This window comes from Furipterus horrens, unplaced genomic scaffold (assembly GCF_987537825.1).
Source record: "Furipterus horrens unplaced genomic scaffold, mFurHor1.1.pri manual_scaffold_13, whole genome shotgun sequence".
Classification (NCBI taxonomy): Eukaryota; Metazoa; Chordata; class Mammalia; order Chiroptera; family Furipteridae; genus Furipterus; species Furipterus horrens.
In genome coordinates, this window is record NW_028327183.1 from 49,642,675 (window position 1) to 49,662,645 (window position 19,971).

General features: G+C 55.9%; 1 protein-coding gene across 1 annotated transcript in view; it reads left to right on the plus strand.

Annotated features, from left to right (window-relative positions):
* The window catches only part of LOC149995118 (myosin-14-like), a 38,893-nt gene that overhangs the window by 8,194 nt on the left and 10,728 nt on the right, over window positions 1–19,971 (plus strand). Inside the window, exons 7-18 of the mRNA XM_090259125.1 lie at window positions 675–862; window positions 3,731–3,852; window positions 6,228–6,297; window positions 6,433–6,593; window positions 7,560–7,668; window positions 8,542–8,673; window positions 9,487–9,693; window positions 11,110–11,247; window positions 13,158–13,281; window positions 13,843–14,014; window positions 15,603–15,815; window positions 16,344–16,488. Coding sequence (XP_090115251.1) covers window positions 675–862; window positions 3,731–3,852; window positions 6,228–6,297; window positions 6,433–6,593; window positions 7,560–7,668; window positions 8,542–8,673; window positions 9,487–9,693; window positions 11,110–11,247; window positions 13,158–13,281; window positions 13,843–14,014; window positions 15,603–15,815; window positions 16,344–16,488 — 1,781 coding nt within the window. The remainder of the gene's footprint in view (window positions 1–674; window positions 863–3,730; window positions 3,853–6,227; window positions 6,298–6,432; window positions 6,594–7,559; window positions 7,669–8,541; window positions 8,674–9,486; window positions 9,694–11,109; window positions 11,248–13,157; window positions 13,282–13,842; window positions 14,015–15,602; window positions 15,816–16,343; window positions 16,489–19,971) is intronic.

A 19,971-nucleotide genomic window follows, 5' to 3' on the forward strand; every position in this document is an offset into this window, starting at 1 on the left:
TGCCTCTTCTGCACCCCCAACTGGGGACCTGGCCCACAACCCAGGCACGTGCCCTGACTGGGAATCGAACCACAGACCCTTTGGTTCATGGGCTGGCGCTCAATCCACTGAGCCACACCAGCCAGCGCTCTATTACATTTTTAATGTGACTCTGTTTCATGTTCCTACAAATGCAGCTGTGCTTGTGATTACCCTTTTCCTTCTCTGTGCCTCGGTTTCCTCATCTGTAAAATGGGAGCGACTCTCACAGGCTTTTAAATCAGCCAGAGTATGTGAAGCGCTTTGAACAGGGCCGGGCAGAGACTGCGCGCTAAGTCAGCATTTGCTATTGTTGTCTTCACCTGTCGGTAAGGAGAACGGAGATCATGTCCTTGAGGAGGAGAGGGGTCAGCGATCAGCCTTCGAGAGGACTCACCCTGCCTGGGTTTAAATCCTGCATCTGCAGTTTCTAAGCTGTGAGGCTTTGGGCGCTGCCTTCCACTTTAATGAGCCTCAGTTTGCCCCCCAGTACAATGGGGCTGGTACTACCTACCTTACCAGGCTGTGGGAGGCACTTTATATATAAGATGCCAAGCCCTGTAAATAGTAAAGCCCTTAACCTTTGGCCAACTCAGCCCCTCCAAACTGACCACTGAGTCCCTTCTCACCCTTCATCTGATTTCCTCTTCACGCAGTGGAGGGCATCGTGGGGCTGGAGCAAGTGAGCAGCCTCGGGGACGGCCCACCGGGTGGTCGCCCCCGCCGGGGCATGTTCCGGACAGTGGGGCAGCTCTACAAGGAGTCCCTGAGCCGCCTCATGGCCACACTCAGCAATACCAACCCCAGCTTCGTCCGCTGTATCGTCCCCAACCATGAGAAGAGGGTGAGTGACCTGGGCCGGGGAAGGGGAGCTCTGGCAGCTGGACTTGGCTGGAGCCACATCTGGGCCCAGCTCACCGCTGACCAGATGTGTGACCCCGAGGGACTTGCCTCTCTCCCCAAATGAGTGCTCTGTTAGGAAAATTTATTTGTTCATTGGACTTACATTTTATTGAGCACCTACTAAGTGCCAGGTACTAGGGATATATTAGATAGAAGCACAGCCAACCCCTATCCTCACAGTCTAATACAGAACACATATGTTCAACTAATCACCCAAAATGAATGACTGGTTGAATTTGTAGGAGTGGTAAGTACCACGTAAGGTTTTATCTGCTCAGTGAAGTCAGGGAAGGACCCCTGGAGGAGGTGGCAACTGAGCTCTGAAGCATACATGGTATTCTGAGCAGAGAATAGTTTGTGCAAAGGTCCTGTGGTAGGTTAGAGCATGGAAGGCACAAGGGATAGAAAGAAGGCCACTGGGACTGGGGATGTCATGCAGGTTTGGGGAGACCATCTCTGGCCTCCCAGGGCACTGAAAAGTATTTTTGTGGGGAAAATCAAAGAATGGGCCTCGTAGAGAAGGGTCAACATGAGAGGAAAATGAGAGCACGAAGTTAGGGTGCTTGAGGCTTACACTGTCCTTGGAAAATAGCTGTAGTTATTGGGTTGGTGGATCTCTGTATGTGTGTGTCTCTTTCTCAGGTCTACAAACACCATATTTTATCAAATCTAAGACACATGTATTTCTGACACTTTAGCATTTCTGAACTTGGGATATGGCTTATAATCAATAGCTTGTCAGAGTTTAATTGACAGGAGTTTTGCTTTCTCGGTGACATATAAAATAGAAGTGTCTCACTATTGATGGGACTTACAGTTGATAAAATATGACATCCATAGACATCCACTTCTCCAAGAAGCCCTGGTTCTTTCTGGTGGAGAATGGTGCTTAGAGTCTAAGATCTGGGTGCTGGGTGTGCTCAGGGCTATCAGGGTGGCACTCCCAGGACCTCTCAGTAAGCAGAGCTATGTTTTTATACACAAATGTATATACAAGCACACACATAGGTTTACACATGCACACACATAAATGTATACACATGTTTACTTCTGTATTTATTTTTATAACTATCTTTATACTTTGCAAACCATGCGTTCACACTATGTCAAGTTGCAGTCCAATGCCATAGAGTTCATTGTAATTCTTTCCCCTGTACAAATTCGTAACTTTTTTTTAGCCACAGGGGAGACCTCGATCTTATAATATAGTACATATTTACCTGTTTTATTGGTCCCCTTTTATGAAATCAATCTCCTGGCCTTGCTGAGTGCTTACCCACTCAAGCCTGCCAAATATCTTGTCAAAGAGTGGGATGGAGGGAGAGAGTGGGAAAAAAGGAAGGAAGTTCTTATGAGACCGTCTTATTTATTATGTCCAATTTCCAGCTGTTTTCAGCTAATTCCTGCGGGCTCTTTCGGTGGTGAGAGAGTGCCAGCTAAGGCAGCCTAAGCGAAAGTGAGAATGTGTAGATTCACGTAATTGACAATTCCACTGTTGGGTTCAGATACAGCTGGATCCAGGTGCTCAACTGGTGGCATCAGGAACCTTTTTCCTTTGCTTGACACTGCTTTTCTGTGTGTTGCCTTCACTTTGAAGGAACCTCTCTGTGGGTCTCTTTCTCTCTCAGCACCCTCAGGGTGGCAAGGCAGCCCCCAGTGGGTCCAGCCTTCTATCTCCCAGTTCAGCAGCCCTAGGGAAAAGGGCATCTCTTGCCTCACAGCCCCAACAAAAGTCCCAGGGCAGGCTCTCATTGGCCCAGGATGGCTCTGTGCCCACCTCCGAACTGGTTACTCTGATTGGCCAGACCTAGGTCACATGACCATGCATGGAGCCAGGATGAGATTCCACCCGGTCACTCTGGACTGAGATCAGAGGGGAAGGCATGGCTCCCTCCCACAACATTGAAGCCTTATTGCCGGGACAGGGGAGTATTATATAGTCACAGACAAACAGAAACTCCCTTTTGCCAGAACACGAACAACCTGAAGTTAGGTGCTTTTATCTCCTTTTTCACTGCTCAGTCCCCAAAACCTAGAGCAGTGCGTGGCATGTGATGGATATTCGGTAAGTGTTTGATGGATGCATGGATATAAAATAATATGCCTAAATGGCTGTAGAAAAAGATCCAGCCCGGTGGTTTTCCTGAGTTAAATCCCACCACCCAGCGGTTCCAATTCTGCCCTAGGCTAGGGCAGGAGCATTGGGTGTGGGGTTTTGTGTGTGTGTATGGGGGTGGTTTTTGTTGTCTTAATTGTTTTAAGCTTCCCATGGGCCCTAGAGTTTAGCCGGGGTTGGGGACAACTAATCTAGAAGGTTCCATAGGAAACGAGGGATTGTGTTGACTGCTCTGGGGACATGGGCAAGGCAAAAGGTCTCTCTTGGAATGTATCATTTAAATTCGTGTACTGTTTACCATTTTTGCCATTCTTACCAAAAATAGTGATTTATGGGCTTTGTTCACACCACACACCTTGACCGACCATCCTCTGCGCTAAGTCAGCGCTTCCCGCTCCTGTTCTGTTCTACTGCGCACTTACCGTTATTTCTTTCTTTCATTTATTAGTCACTTCTCCGCCTCATTTGCTGTCAGTCTCTCCCACTGGACTGCGAAGTTCCCCAGGGCAGGGATTTCTGCCTGGCACGTAGTAGGTGCTCAGTAAATTATAGGTGGAACCATACGCAATGGCCAACCAGGGCTGACCTGCGAAAACGGCCGTTCCACGTGGTTTCCCCGGACGGCTGTCGTCCCGCGAGTGGCGCCCCCATGCGGGCGCCGCTGACCCTGCGTGTCCGTTCCACCGCCCACAGGCCGGGAAGCTGGAGCCGCGGCTGGTGCTGGATCAGCTGCGCTGTAACGGCGTCCTGGAGGGCATCCGCATCTGTCGCCAAGGCTTCCCCAACCGCATCCTCTTCCAGGAGTTCCGGCAGCGGTGAGCGGGGTCAGGGGCGGCGCGGGGCTCGGGTCTGGAAGACACCCTACCTGCATCCAAAGCCTCTCGCTGCTACTTCTGAGCCGGGACAGCGGGCAAGTTCCTGAGGTTTGCTGAGGCTCAGTCTTCCCCTCTGTGATGCGGGCCAGCAGTCACCCGCTCGTGCGCTCCCGGAGAGAAAGGGCAGGGAGCATCATATTGCGATCAACGTGTTGCAATTGGCATTTCTTAAAAAAAATTGCAGTGGAATAGGCTAGAATAGAAAATATCAACTTAGAAAAAAAAGAAAGCAAATAATATGGTAAATATTACAATAAAAATTACGCTTCACACAAGCTGTATATATCAATGCTGTCCATTAGAAATAGAACATTAGACCTGTATACAATTAAAATTTTTGTAATAGCCATATTTTTTAAAGTAAAAAGAGGTAGGCAAAATTAATGTCGACAACATATTTTATTTAACTCACTACATCTAAGATATGGGGTAAATTGAACATGTAATCAGTATAAAAATTAGTGGTGAGACATTGTGCATACTTTTTTTCCTACCAAGTCTTAGAAATGTGGCGTGCCTTACACTATATTTCCATTGGTCAAAGTGAATTATAGTCCTATCAAGACAATGAAGTTGTGTTAAAGAAAAACATATTTTACACTGCTTCAGTTTTTACATTTAAAGTTCAGTTAGTGAAAAGTAAATACAGTTACAAATCCAGTTCAGCTCTTGCCGGTGTGGCTCAGTTGGTTGGAGTATCGTCTGGTGTGGCTCAGTTGGTTGGAGTGTTGTCCCGTACACCAAAAGGTTGTGGGTTTCATCCCCAATCAGGGCGCTATAGGAGGCAACCAATCAATATTTCTCTCTCTCCCTCTCCCTGTCCCCCTTCCTCTTCCTCTAAAATCAATAAACAGCCCTAGCTCATGTGACTCAGTGAATTGAGCGCTGGCCTGTGAACCAAAGGCTGCCGGCTCGATTCCCAGTCAGGGCACATGCCTGGGTTGTGGGCCAGGTACTCAGTTGGGGGTGCATGAGAGGCAACCACATATTGATGGTTCTCTCCAAAAAGAAAAAAAAAAAGGAAAATCAATAAACATGTTTTTAAAAATTCAGTTCCGTTGCCCAGATGACATTACAAGGGCTTGGCAATCACACATGGCCGGGAGCTGCTGTACTGGACAGTACAGGTCTGTAGTTTGCTACTCAAAGTGTGGTCCCCGGAGCAGCAACACCAGCAGCCAGCAGCTGGTCAATATGCAAATTTCAGACCCCGCCCAGGCTTACTGAACTAGGATCTGTATTTTAACAAGACCCCTGGTGATTGAGAAACCCTGATACACACACACACACACACATACACACACATTCTCAAACACCAGTCTTAAAAATGTATATTATATATGACATATAAATGTGCATATATGTGTTTATAAATGGTATAGATAATATACATTATTTTATAGGAAATATTGAAATCTGGGGAGAGGGCACAGCAGGAGCAAGGCTCTGAGGACAGACCATGTATATGTTTATAAAATGTATTTTTTAAAGATTTTTTTTATTTATTCATTTATTTTAGATGGGGGGGGCAGGGAGAAAGAAGGAGAGGAACATCTAAATGTGTGAGAGACATCCATCAGTTGCATGCCCCCTACTGGGACCTGCAACGCAGGCAGGTGCCCCAACAGAGAATCAGACTGGCGACCTTTTGGCGCGCAGGCCAGCTATCAATCCAGTGAGCCACACTAGCTAGGGCTATAAAATGTTGTTGTTGTTTTGACGTTCTGAGTTTCACTCAGAAATTGGAAAGAAATTGATGTAGAGCAGCCCAGGGCCTGACCCATAAGAGATTCAAAACATCAACTGCTGTTTAAAAACATTTTTTAAATTGATTTTTAAAGAGAGAGAGGAAGGGAGAAAGAGAAAGAGAGAAACATTGAGTTGTTCTTCCACTTATTGATGCTTCTTGCATGTGCCCTGACCGGGGATTGAACCTGCAACCTTGATGTATCACGATGCTACTCTAACCAACTGAGCTGCCTGGTCAGAGCTCAGCTGCTGTTTTTGTTATTCTTACATGCCCATTCTGAGACCCTCCGTTATTTTCTGTCTCAGTGAAAAGTGGTGGCGAGGTAATAAACGCTCATAGTCAGCATGAGGTAGGTATCCACGGAGCCGGGTCTGCTATTATCGAAGTTGGCGGCGGTGGTGCTAGTGCTCTTAGCTCAGGGTGTGGCTGAGGTCGAACGTCCACTTTTCTTACTGTTCTCGTTATTGTCATTGGTTATTGCTAGCTGTCACTCTGAGCCCAGTGTCCGGCCATGGTGACAGTTTGCTGTAACTCTCGACTCCCCACCCCTGCCCGTCCCCTGAAGGTATGAGATCCTGACACCCAATGCCATCCCCAAGGGCTTTATGGACGGGAAGCAGGCCTGTGAGAAGATGGTAAGTGTGTGTGTATGTGCGCGCGTGTGTGTGCGCATGTGTGTGTGCGCGCACGCACAACCCCAGGAGGGAGGAGAGGGGCTGGGACCTCCCCTCTCACAGTCCCTTCTTCTTATCATCCCCGATCCCTCACAGATCCAGGCCCTAGAACTGGATCCCAACCTCTACCGTGTGGGACAGAGTAAGATTTTCTTCCGGGCGGGGGTCCTGGCCCAGCTGGAAGAGGAGCGGGACCTGAAGGTCACAGACATCATCGTGTCTTTCCAAGCAGCTGCCCGGGGATTCCTGGCTCGCAAGTGAGGCACCACACTGTCTTCTGGGGTCCCGCTGACTAAGGAGGGGGGCGCACATGCAGGGAGGGGTTGACCAGATGGCCCCAGATGGCCCCAGATGTCAAGGCCTCCAAAATAGTAGAAAGGCTGAGAGGCAAAGGGAGGGAACCACCAGGTGCCCACGCCTCTTGGCTCTAAGGCCCCTGGGGCCCCTGTGAGCTAGGCCCAGTGCAAGGCGACACTAGAGACTCGCAGAGCTAGACTCTGTCACAGGGGGACCAACCCTCCCTGTTTGCCTGGGACTGCAGGTTTCCCAGGATGCATGATTTTCAGTGCTAACAGAGAAAGCCCCAAGTCCACTAGGTCGGGGTGGTCACCCTACTGGCCAGTCCCTCGAGGGACTTCAGTCTGGAGGGGGAGACAACAGAGGCACAAAGCAACATAGTCTGGGGCAAGATGTGCTTTGATGGGGGCCGTACAAGTGCATCAGGAGGCCCCGCAGAACAGGGCGCCCCCCAGGTCACACTTGATGCCCAGGGGGGCCAAGCAGGGTGGGAAAGACTCTCTGGGCTGCAGGAATGCAGGAAGTTTGCAGGAGCATCTCCTTCTTGGAACTGGCCCGGAGGAAGGATCAGCAGATAAAAGACCCCCAAATACAAGGCTGAGGGGCGGGGGCCTTGCTTGGGGTGCTAGGGAGCCTCAGGAGTGGGTGGAGAAAGACCGCTCTGGAGGCTGGGGGCCTGGGGAAGGGGCTAGGTGAGGGTGCAGGTGGTGAAGGTGAGGCTGCGGGGCTGAGGAGGGTCAAGGCCGAGAGGGTCGAGGGCGCAGAACTGATGAACTGTCCACAAGATTTACCAGGAGTAGAACGGTGCTTGAGCACAGTAGGCACTTAATAACAGTTGACGCAGTGAAGGGAGCTCTCTGTTGCTAAGGGGGCAGGGCCTGGGGGGCTGAGCGCCCACTCTCCCACGTGCCCGTCTCCCCGCCCAGGGCCTTCCAGAAGCGGCAGCAGCAGCAGAGCGCGCTCAGGGTGATGCAGCGGAACTGTGCGGCTTACCTCAAGCTGCGACACTGGCAGTGGTGGCGGCTGTTCATCAAGGTGAGGCCGCCTGAGCAGCAAGGAGGTGGGGGCCTTGTGGGCAGGTCTGCTGGGGCAAGTGACCTCCTCTGTTTGGGCCTCAGTTTGCTGCATCTGTAAAATGGGACCAATCAGCCAGACCTTTGTTCATCGGGATTCTTTAGGTAGCAAGTGACCCAAATATCCCATTTCAACCAACATGGAAAAAAGAAGTAGGACAGCTTCAGGTGCAGCTGGATCCAGAAGACCCCTTCAGAGTCAACGATCCACGGGAAGGCCTCACAGAGATCAGAAACACTGTTATACTCATGGTTGCAGTTTATTACGGTGAAAGGACACAGATTAAAATCAGTAAAGAGAAAAGGCACACAGGCCAGAGTTCAGGGGCCCACGCAAGCTTCCGTGTGTCTCTTCCAGTGGCGTCATGTAGACAGCTCCTAACCTTCCAGGCATGACGTGTGACCACACATATGGGATGCTGCCTGCTGGGGAGCCTCACCCAAGCCTCAGTGTCCAGGGTTGTCATTGGATCTGTCACATAGGGGTGGCTGAGCCCCATGTGGATGACCTCTGTTACTCGGTCTCCAGCCCCTCCAGAGGTCAGCTGATACCATCCCTCAGATAAACCAAGTCATCCATCAGGCAGATATTCAAAGGGCTTAGCGGCTGCCTCTAGGACCCAGGCAAGGGCCCGTCCTTTCTTTGGAATGAGCAGGGTTTGGGCAGCCCAGGCCAGCTGAGCTAACCCTTTTCTGCACCGAAAGGGCCCGAAGAGTGAGGTCGGTTATCCCGCATTCTTTGGGACCCAGGAAACCGGCCGTATGCTCAGTGTGAACGCTTAGCTCCTGGGCCCAGCCGCCTCCCAGCCATTTCACCACCTTGACCTGCCCCTAGGTGAAGCCACTGCTGCAGGTGACACGGCAGGATGAGGTGCTGCAGGCGCGGGCTCAGGAGCTGCAGAAAGTGCAGGAGCTCCAGCAACAGAGCGCCCGCGAGGTGGGCGAGCTCAAGAGCCGCTTGACACAGGTAAGGGGGCGGGGCTGAGGGTGGGGCGGGGCTGGGGTGGAGCCAAATTATAAGGGGCGGGGCTTCCGGCCGAGTCCCAGGTTCCCCGGGCAGGGCTATGGCGAGAAGGGGTAGGATAGGTCAGACCCAAGGTGCACTGGGGCCGAATAGGAGTTGAAACTCTGGTGTGACTGAGCCGTGGTGTGCAGGAGGCAGGACCCTGGGGTGTAGCCAGGGTCTTGGGTACGGGGCTGGTTCCTGCCAAGCCAAGATGCTCCAGGCGTAGGGCTCCAGGATGGGGCCGAGCACGGGAACAGCTCTGTAGCAGGGTTAGGGTATACAGGTGGTCGGCTTCTCACTGAGAATTTTTCCGTTTGCTTTTCCTAAATCATGTCCTTTGGTTAAATTGCTGGGCGGGCGTAGGAGTGTTAAATGAAATGTAAGATGGTGGAAAGGCCTCTCTGGGAATGTCTGTAGGGTGGACTGGAGAGGGGGAGACTGGAGGCCCTGAGGCTGCGGAGAGTGTCCATTGGGGGAGAACAGGCCTGAGCATGTTGGGGCTATGAGGACAGAGAGGAGGGGACAAGGCAGAGGGAGTCGGGGAAAGAAGGACAGGGCCGGGGACTGACGGAGTAGTGAGGGACAGGGCGGCACCCAGGGCTCTGACTCGGTGACCAGGGGAATGTGGGGTCATCCTGAGATGGGGACCTGGCGGAGGAATGGGTTCCAGGGCTGTACCTCAAAGAGCCAAGCAAGTCAGGGGACAGGAGGGACCTGGTGTCCACTGACTGGGAGCACCGCCTGCTAACCGCTGCCCTCCCACCCCACCCCCAGCTGGAAGAGGAGCGTGCTCGCCTGGCAGAGCAACTTCGAGCAGAGACAGAGCTGTGCGCTGAGGCCGAGGAGACCAGGGGGCGGCTGGCAGCCCGCAAGCAGGAGCTGGAGCTGGTGGTGTCGGAGCTGGAGGCCCGCGTGGGTGAGGAGGAGGAGTGCAGCCGCCAGCTGCAGAACGAGAAGAAGAGGCTGCAGCAACATATACAGGTCTGGTCCCCCTGAACCCATGGGCCACCGCCCCCTCCCTTCTGTCTACCCTGCCTACCTTTGCTTTTCTCCAAACAATGTTGCTTTTGGCCATGAATTTGCAGAGAACAGCTCAAAGTGGGTTAAGCAGAAAGAACACTTTTTTGGTTCAAAGAATGGGAGACTCCAGAATGTGTAAGCTTCAGGCATGGCTGGATCCAGGTGCTGAAGTGACTTCCTCAGTACTCTGCCTCTCCCCATCTCCTGGCTCCATTTGCCTCTGTGCTGCTGCATTCACAGGCAGGCTGCTCTAGCGGGGTTGCCCTTCAAAATCTGGTGTATATTTTACATTTAAGACTCATCTCAATTTAGAGGCTGAGTTTCCATTTGGCAATTCTTATATTTCATAACTTCTGTTGAAAAAGTCGATTTACATACCCAAGTTGTTCCAAACATACTTAAAAGTATCCCACAGATTAACTGGATGTCTTATTTGAAATTTAAAATAAATAAAATAAAATAAAGCAGGACACGTAATTGCTCATTCACACTGCCCACATTTCAGGAGCTCTGGGATGTTTTCGTTGCCTCCTCTTTAGCTGGTGGGGGAGGATGGGATCCTCCCCTTCAGTTACGGAGACAGCCTGACACACCGCACCCGACCCTGGGCAGATGAGATAGACAGCAGTTTACGGGTCACGAATACTCACAAGCAGAATGAAGCAGATACCATGCCCCAGGGAGCCGCCGGGGGGCGCACTCAGGAATAGTGTGAACAACTGTGGCTGTGGGAGGCAGGCTTCGTAGTGACAAGAAGGGGAGGTGACCCTGGTTCCTGCAGGAAGATGCGATGGTTGGTTTGACTCATTCCCAATGGCAAGCCACTGACTTCCCCTCTGCAGGGACAGGCAGGCACGGTGCCTGGTCCCTGCGGTACAGAGGGCTCCTTGGCTCGGGGACCTTGTCCATGGAGCAGAGCGGGTAGGAGGGCTTATGGCCAGGATGCTATAGTTCCCCCCAATTTTACCAGATGTCAAGGCAGCTCATAATGTTGAATCGTAATTTCTGGGTTCACACCTAAGTCTCCACATGCCATAGGGGACAGTGCCCACCTACATGACATGTTTATTTATCATGTTTATGTTGATCTAAATCTTCACGCACGCACGAGAATGTAGTTTCCACAAGGACAACAGTGTTTGTCCTCGGTGCCTAGAACAGTGCCTGGCACACACTAGGCACTCAGTCAATGCCTGTTGAGCTGGTGAGTGGAACAGAAAGACCAGAAAGGGTTTTATCCTCCCCAGCCTTGCCCAGAGTGTGGACCCATCTGAGTCCCGAGCCCCAGGGGTCCGTGGACCGTCACCTCCACCCCATCCTCCCCATCACACCCCGGCCCCAGCCCTGGGGCCTCACTCGCCCTCCTCCCCATGGCAGGAGCTGGAGTCTCACCTCGAGGCAGAGGAGGCTGCCCGGCAGAAGCTTCAGCTGGAGAAGGTGACGACGGAGGCAAAGCTGAAGAAATTTGAGGAAGATCTGCTGCTCCTGGAAGACCAGAACGCCAAGCTGGGCAAGGTCAGTGACCGTGACCCCCCGGGCAGGGGGCGTGGGCATGTTGGTGGGTGTGTGGGTCCCTCTGCCTGTCTGCCCCCAGTTCACCCTGCCACAGGGTCTGTGTCCCTCGCAGTCTGGGCTGTGTTTCCCTTGATCCCTGTCTCTCTCCTTGTCTCCCTCTGTCACATGGTCACTCAAGAAGGTGCTGACTGAGCAATGACTGTGTGACTGTGTGTCGTTACCTGTCACTCTATCACAAGACACCCCAGAGCCGCACAGCTGCAAACAGCCACCGTTTCATTCTATCCCGTCGTTCTGCAGCTCGGCCTGTGGCCCTCTCAGGCGGTCACCTCTCAGGTGGCCGGGGCTGGGTGTCTGGTGTCTCCGTGCCCCTCTGTGTGGCCTGTCTCCCCATGAGAGAGCCTGGATGCCTGGCACAGCTGCTCAGGGCCCCAGGGCAGGGAAGCAGAAGCAGTCAGCATCACCTCCATTGAATTCTGTCCATCAGGTGTTGGCGAACATTTGCTCTGGAAGGCCAGACAGTGAACATCTGCAGGCCACTCCGTGGCTGTCACGGCTGCTCAATTCTGCCATCGTGGCTGAGAGCAGCTCCAGACTGTTCACAATCAGACAGGCATGGCTGTGTCCCCATAAAACTTTACCTGTAGAAACAGGCAGCGGCCTGGGTTTGCCCTGCAGACCGTGCTGTGCAGACCACCAAGCTTAAAGCAGTCACGGATTCGGAGGCAGGGAATTAGACTCCACCCCAGTATGAGGGCATGGTGAAGGGCCTGCCGCCGTCTCGAACCAACCACGGCCAGGGCTGCGTTCGGCACAGGGGACGAAAGCCACCCATGCCCTCCCAGGGGAAAGGGATGCTACATGAGTCACCACAGGAAATAAGCATAATCACACTGTGTGACTTAGTTATAATTACTGTGGCAGGAAAGAACAGAAAACTGTGGAGAGGGGTGGCCTGATCTCTTCTGGGGGTGGTCAGGGTGGCCTCAGGCTTTCTGGAGGACCCATGCCTGAGCAGAGCTCAAGGATGCACAGGAGTTTTCTGGAACCTTCCTGTGGTGCTGTGGCTATTCTATCGTACTCTGTTCCATTTCCTTCTTTAAAAAGAAAAGATTTTATTTATTTAATTTATTTATTTATTTATTTATTTATTTATTTATAGAAAGAGGGGACAGGAGGGGGGAAAGAGAGGGAGAGAAACATCAATGTGTGGTTGCCCCTCGCACACCCCCAACCGGGGACCTGGCCCACAACCCAGGCATGTGCCCTGACTGGGAATCGAACCGGTGATCCTTTGGTTTGCAGGCCAGAGCTCAGTCCACTGAGCCGCACCAGCCAGGGCCCATTTCCTTCTTTTTAAGGGTCGTGCTGACCCACTGCATGGATTTCTAAAACTGCTCTCAGTTTGGAAAGCACTGCTCTGGGCTGGTGCCTCGCAAACGCTCACGAGCACAGACCCGTGCACCTGGGGAGCCTGTGCAGCAGGCCCGGTGTGCGACCGAGACCCGGCTTCTCCAACAAGCTCCCATTTGAGGCTGACGCTGCCGGTCCACGAGCCACACTTGGGGCAGCAGCGAGGGTCCAGCACTCACACACGATGCCGCAGGCGTGGGTTGCAGTGTCGTTTACAAGAGCAAATGATTAGAATCACCCTCTGGGCTCATCCGGGGTTGGTGGTCAGTGAGTGGTGCTGTATTTCCAATAACGCGAGTCTGCACCGCAGTTAACAGGCATGACCGGGCGGGCTGGGATGGGTGTACAGACCCTAGACTAGAACGGAAGGGAGGAAGGGATTGGGGGCAGGAGGATCGGAGGGAATGGAGACAAGCAGACACCCCAAAGAGAACGATGCCTGAGATGGGGGTCAGGCAAGGGCTGCCCCTGACGGCCCCACCTCCCACGGCCCTCAGGAGCGGAAGTTGCTGGAGGAGCGTCTGGCCGAGTTCTCGTCCCAGGCCGCCGAGGAGGAGGAGAAGATCAAGAGCCTCAATAAGCTCCGACTGAAATATGAGGCCACGATGGCAGACATGGAGGGTGAGTGCCCTCCCGCAGTGGGCAGCCGTGGGGGGGCTGTGCATGCTCCCTGGGGACCCCTGGGGCCAGCCTCTGGTGCCACACGGAGCCTCAGTGGTCGTATCTGCTAAATGGGGGTAAGAAGGCTTGAGACAGTGGGTGTCCTCTTAGCTCTTACGTTGTTTCTTTCTCTCGGTGCCATTTCCTTGTCTTGGGTCTCTCCCTCTCTCTGACTGTCCCACTCACTGCTTCAGATGCTTTTTTGGTCCCTCTGCCTCTCTGTCTTTTGCTATGGACTCAGAAGCAGAAGCAGAAGGGATCAAGCGCCGGAGGCCGGTGGCCGGGAAGACAGGGAGGAGAGGGCAGGGCAGAGAGGCAGTAAGCAGGAGCAGAGGCCGTCCTTGGGGGCGAGGAGAAGGGGGCAGTGTCTGAGGGTCTGGCCGGGAAGCTGGAAAGAGGAGGGAGATGCTGAGCCGAGTCTGACACCTGGCAAGTGCCGGGCCGTGGGTCTCCGCGGGAGCTGCCAGGCGTGGGGCATGTGGGTGTGGCGCCCGTGTGCATGGCCCCCACTCCCGTTTCCAGACCGCCTACGGAAGGAGGAGAAGGGCCGCCAGGAGCTGGAGAAGCTGAAGCGGCGGCTGGACGGGGAGAGCTCCGAGCTGCAGGAGCAGATGGTGGAACAGCAGCAGCGCGTGGAGGAGCTGCGGGCCCAGCTGGGCCGCAAGGAGGAGGAGCTGCAGGCCGCCCTGGCCAGGTGCGGGGTCGGGGTGGGAGGTCGGCGGGGTACGGAGCACTGCACCTGGCCTGCCAGCACGGGGGCTCACCCCAGCGAGGCCCTCCCGGGGGCGGGGCCGCTCACTGGCTGTGCACCCGCCACCCCCTCTCTGAGCCTCAGTGTCCCCTGTGTGAACTGGCCTTGACGAGAGCTCCAAGCCCACCTGCTTAAGGGAACGATGAAACTAGGCCCTGGTGTCTAGTAACTTGCATGGTTCTGGGTTCAGAACTGGGGCAAGAAAATGGGATTTCTCCCTCCCCTGCTCAGCCTCCCCTCACCGAGCAGCCCAGGTTCAGCGTGACTTGAGAAGCAGTCAGACCATCTTAGGCACCAGAATCATTATAATGACACATTCATGATTATTGAACACCTCCCATGTCCTAGATGTGGTGCTGGGCTTTTCAAATGCTTTTGATCCACGGCACTTTATGCAAACCGAGACACCCTTGACTGTAGGAAAAATGTGCTTCTTAGAACTGCTGGTCCAGGGAGAGTGTGTGTGTGTGTGTGTAAGGACACGCACCCTGAGTCTGACTTCTGGGTTCAAATCCTGGCTCCTCCCCTTTCTGGTCATGTGACCTCACCCAAATGACATCACCACTGTAGCTTCAGTTTCTTCCTCTATAAAGTGGGGGTTAATGTAGGAATTAAATAAGAAGGTGCTCATAAAATGCTTGGCACACCCTGAGCCCTCAGTAACTGCTGGGTGTGTCTGTTACCACTTTTCATTACTTTATTGCTTTGTTCTTGTTATATTTTTAATAGACTTTATTTTTAGAGAGAGGAGAAGGGAGGGAGGCAGAGTGGGAGAGAAACATTGATGTGAGAGAGAAACATTGATCGGTTGCCTCTCCCACGATCGGGGAAGGAACCTGCAACCCAGGCATGTGCCCTGACTGGGAATTGAACCAGCAACCTTTGCAGGATGATGCCCAACTAAGCCACACCAGTCAGGGCAGACTTTCCTATTCTCGATAAGGGGGATCATACAGCATTCTTATTAATTTTATTGCCATTCTCACGGCAGCCCGTGAAGTAGGGTGTTCATGCCTCTCACAGACCAGGAGCCTGCTGTTTAGAGAGGTTGTCACTTGCCAGGCAGGTGACCCAGCAGCGGATACAAACCCCTGTCAGCGCAACCCCCCGTCAGAGCTGCCCCTCCATTCCACTTCTCTTTGCAAGAGGCTGTGTTCTATAGAGGTTATGGGGCGGGTCTCCAGGATCAGCTCTGCCACTTGCTGACCGTGTGCCATGGGCACATGCTTTCCCTGCTCTGCGCCTCGGTTTCCTCGTCTGGCATAAGCGTTACCATAGAGCAAAGGGCTTGCACATGGCAGGGTCTTACTTAGCAAGTGTCCCTGGGATTAGTTAGTGTTGCTCCACTTTTACAGCTCAGAAATTGAGGCTCTGAATCCTGGAGGCACATGCCCAGGGGCAGAGCTGTGTGTGAACCCAGCACAGGTCCCCCCAAAGAGGCCACATCTGGCCTCTTCGCCCCCAGAAGAGGAGGCCTTCCCTGCCCCTTGCCTGCCTCTGTAACTAACTCCAAGGTCCTGTCTGCCCCCAGGGTAGAGGAGGAGGGCGGGTCACAGGCCCAGCTGCTCAAATCCCTTCGGGAGGCGCAGGTAGGACTGGCCGAGGCCCAGGAAGACCTGGAGGCCGAGCGTGCGGCCAGGGCCAAGGCAGAGAAGCAGCGGCGGGACCTAGGCGAGGAGCTGGAGGCCCTGCAGGGCGAGCTGGAAGATACGCTGGACTCGACCAACGCTCAGCAGGAGCTCCGGTGAGGCCCGGCTGCCCGGCGCCGGCACAGCCTGGGCACGTGCAGGGGCGGGGGAGGGAAGAAGGCCTTGGGTGCGAATTCTCCATCTCTACAGAGGGTTCGTCATTCAACAGTTGTTTACTGAGTACTAGCTCTGGACCAGCTGGGGACAGAGATGAGTCAGACCCAGGCATGGCCCCCAGGAACTCCCAGTCTCGGGGGAGGCAGATTTGGGCAAAGAGCAGACCCGGTCCAGAAGAAAGTGGGCTTTGATGGAGTCATGTAGCATGGTAAGAGAAGGCCCCTAAGCCGCCTCCACGGGAGGAAGTTCAGGAAGTCATCCCTGGGAAGGGGCCTTTTGAACAGGGTTTTGAAAGATGAGTAGGAGTTCACCCCTAAAGCCACATTCCCCCCTCGGCGTACACTGAGGTCCCATTCTTGGACAGATACAATAAACGGAAGCCCAACCAGTTGTTGGGGGGCTCCCCCATAGTCCCTGCCTTCCCCTGTTCTGAAATTCTGTTCCCTGCCCCTGTCCCCCAATCAAAGGTCCAAGAGGGAACAGGAGGTGACGGAGTTGAAGAAGACTCTGGAGGAGGAGACACGCATTCACGAGGTGGCAGTGCAGGAGCTGAGGCAGCGCCACACTCAGGCGCTGGGAGAGCTGGCGGAACAGCTGGAACAGGCCCGGAGGGTGGGTTACGGCAGGAGTGGGGGTGGGGCCCAGGGAGGGAGGGCAGGATGCTGGGTTGGAGGAGGTGTCCTTGGCAGGTTCCAGGCCAGCCCATCTGCCTGGGGTTCCTTCCTCACACATCCACGTCCTCGTTCCATCTTCATTCAGCATTCGCTGGGTGCGCACCAGCCGTGAACAAAACCACCAACGAACCTTTCCCTGCGGAGCTCCTGTTTTAGCAGGAAAGGCAGAGTGTAGACAATGTAAACATATTCATAATTGATACTGGGGTAATGAGTGCTACAGGGAAATGATGAACAGGAAAGGGGGATCAGGTGCTAAGTCAGGGGCTTGTGACTTTAAATAGAGGCCATGGAGGGGCTCTGTGAGAAGTGACATCTGAGTTAAAAAACTGAGGGAGCTGAGGGTTGAGCCATCCCAGCATCAGTGGGGAGGTGAGTTCCAGGCAGGGGGCATAACCAGTGCACAGGCCTTGAGGCAGGAATGTGCCTTGTTGTTTAAGGAATAGTGAGGACTTCCAGCGGGAATAGCCAGTGCAAAGGCCCTGAGGCAAGAACGTGCCTGACCTGGTTGGTGGGGAGAATCATAAATCTTTGCTTGTTTCTCTTCCCTTCAGGTTGGGGCCTTCAGGTTGGGTGGGCTGGTGTGGGGCCAGCAGAGTACTCCCAGCAGCGACGGTGGCGGAGGCGGTCGGTGTCAGCGCCCGGAGCGGCGCCGTCCGCGGTGGGAGAGCGGGGACGGCGGCGGCGGAGGTGCTATCGACCACCGCCTCTCCGGCCGCCCCCGCTCCCATCGCCTCCGCCGCCGCCGCCGCCGCTCCGGCCGCTGCCACCGATAACACCTCCGCCGGCCGTCCCCGCTCCCACCGCCCCTCCGACGGCCTCTCCTACCTCTGCCGCCACTGGGGCCGGGGTCGGCGGCGCCTGGAGCGGGGGTGGCGGCTGTGGGACCGTGGCCGGCGGTGGCGAGAACGGGGGCTGCGGCAGTGGAATCGGGGCCGGCGTCGGCGGGAGCGGCGGGAGCTGGAGCTGGGGTGACGGCGGAGGTGCTATCGGCGGGAGGGCCCGGAGCGGGAGCGGCGGTGGCCGATAGCGCCACCGCCGACGCCCCAGGTCCTGCCGCCGCCCCAGCTCACACCGCCGCCCCAGCTCCCGCCGCCGCCGCTCGCGCCGCCGCCTCCGGCCCTGGTCCCACCGCCGTCGCCCCCACTCCCGCCGCCGCGGCCCCCCGACCCCATCCTAGCGCCGCCGCCCCGTGTCCCAGCGCCGCCGCTCCGGGCCCTCCCGCCGATAGCACCTCCGCCGCCGCCACCGGGTCCCGCCGCCGCCGCCCTCCGGGTCCCACCGCGGCCACCCTCGGGTCCCACCGCGACCGCCCCGCCGATCCATCGCCGCCGCCCCCGCCCCCGCCGACCCTCAGACGGCCTCTCCGACCTCTGCCGCCGCTGGGACCGGGGGCGGCGGCGGTGGGACCCGGGGCGGCGGCGGTGGGACGGGGGCCGGAGGCGGCGGCGCGAGCGGCGGCGGTAGCTGGGGCGTCGGCAGGACCTGTGGCATCGGCGGAGGTGCTATCAGCCACCGCCTCTCCCGCCGCCCCCGCTCCCGCCTCCTCCGCCGCCGCTCCGGGCCCTCCCGCCGATAGCACCTCCGCCGCCGTCCCCGCTTCTGTCAAAGACGCCGCCGCTGATCCGACAGGCGGCGCCACCGACCCCGCTCCCACCGCCCCTCCGACGGCCTCTCCTACCTCCGCCGCCGCTGGGGCCGTCTCCGCCACCGCTCCCGCTCCGGCCGCTGCGACCCACCGCCTCCGCCACCGTCGCTGCTGGGAGTACTCTGCTGGCCCCACACCAGCCCACCCAACCTGAAGGCCCCATCCCCGCGCCCCACCGTAGGCAAGTGACCTTACGCCCTGCCCTTTGTCCCCGCCCCTGGCTGCCACTGGCCGAGGGCTTCCTTTGGTAGGCGAAGATCGGCGCTGCCATTGGCCGACAGGGCCGCCGATCACTGCCCCTCTGGCTTCCTCCTCCCCTGCGCCCGCCCACCAGACTGCCCCGCCCCGGGAGTGCGTAGAGGCTCCAGTAGCATCTGCTGCGGCCGCGGGGCGCCCGGGACACTGGTGGCGCCCCGACCGCAGGGACCCGAAGCGGCCCGGCACCTGAGAGGCGGGCCCGAGCGCAGGTAGGCAGCGGGCCCAGGAGGCCGCGTCCATGGGCCCGCGACGGCCGGGCGGCAGGGACCGCGCGCTCTGTTGGGGGCGCGGGGCACGGGGCGGAGGTGCCCGGGCGCGCGGTGCAGCGGAGCACCGTGGTGCGAGGGAAGGCCCGGCCCGCATCCCGGCGCTTGCGGAGCCACCCTGCGTACGCGGCCCGGCTCTGAGGCGGCGGCCGGCCGGGGCATGCCGGGGAGCCCGCGCTGAGCCCGTCCTCCGTCTCCCGAGCCCGCCGTGGATGGTGCCGCCGCCGGCCGCCGCGCAGCGCGCCGGACCGGGCCGTCGGGCCTCGCCGAGCAGCCGCGCCGACCACACACTTGTCACAAGTGGGAAAGATACATGTGTGAGGGGAGCTCCAGGGTCCTTGAATAGCCCTGTGGCTCCGCTTTTCTGTAGTGAGAAGTTACAGTGAAAACTGGGGCCACCGAACTGGGATCCTTCATTGCAGGAGGGCCAATTGCGTCTTGGAATGGCAGGGGCCAGGAATTTCCCGAGTCTGATTATTTTCCTTTCCCCACGGCAGGGTTACATGGGTGAAAGACTGTAGGTGCCTTGGGGGAGAGGCAGGAGAAAAATTAACAGTATACAGTTTGGGTAGTGTACTGGGGTCCTTCCTCAAGGGGTCTGCCGACTGGCTCAGTGAGGAACACAGTTAAGGAGCCATGACTCTTTGTGTTGGTGATTCAATTGATATTTCTGCTTACTTGACCTAGGACTCTTCTGCTTATATAGATTAAGTAGGAGTTTAATAGACTGCCCATGTTAGCCCTGACTGGTGTGGTTCAGTGGGCTGAGTGTCATCCTGTGAACCAAAATGTTGCTGGTTCAATTCCTGGTCAGGGCATGTGCCTGGGTTGCAGGCCAGGTCCCTGGCTGGGGTGTGTGTGTGAGAGACAACTGATGGATGTATCTCCCTCACATCTTTTTCCCCTCTCTTTCTCCCTCCTTTCTCCACTCTTTAAAAACAAATAAATGAAAATCTTCAAAAGAACCAAACAGACAGCTCATCTGCTTCTCTTCCAGGAGCACCATGATCCACTAGCCAGAGCCAAAGGCGTCTGTGAATGAGATTGTCCTGGTGATGCGTTTGGCTCCGCCACCCTCTGTCTTTGACGGGTGAGGACCATTATTTGGCCCCTGCCATTCCAAGACGCAATTAGCCCTCCTGCGATGAAGGATCCCAGTTCAGTGGCCCCAGCTTTCACTGTAACTTCTCACTACAGAAAAGAGGAGCCCCAGGGCTATTCAAGGACCCTGGAGCTCCCCTCACACATG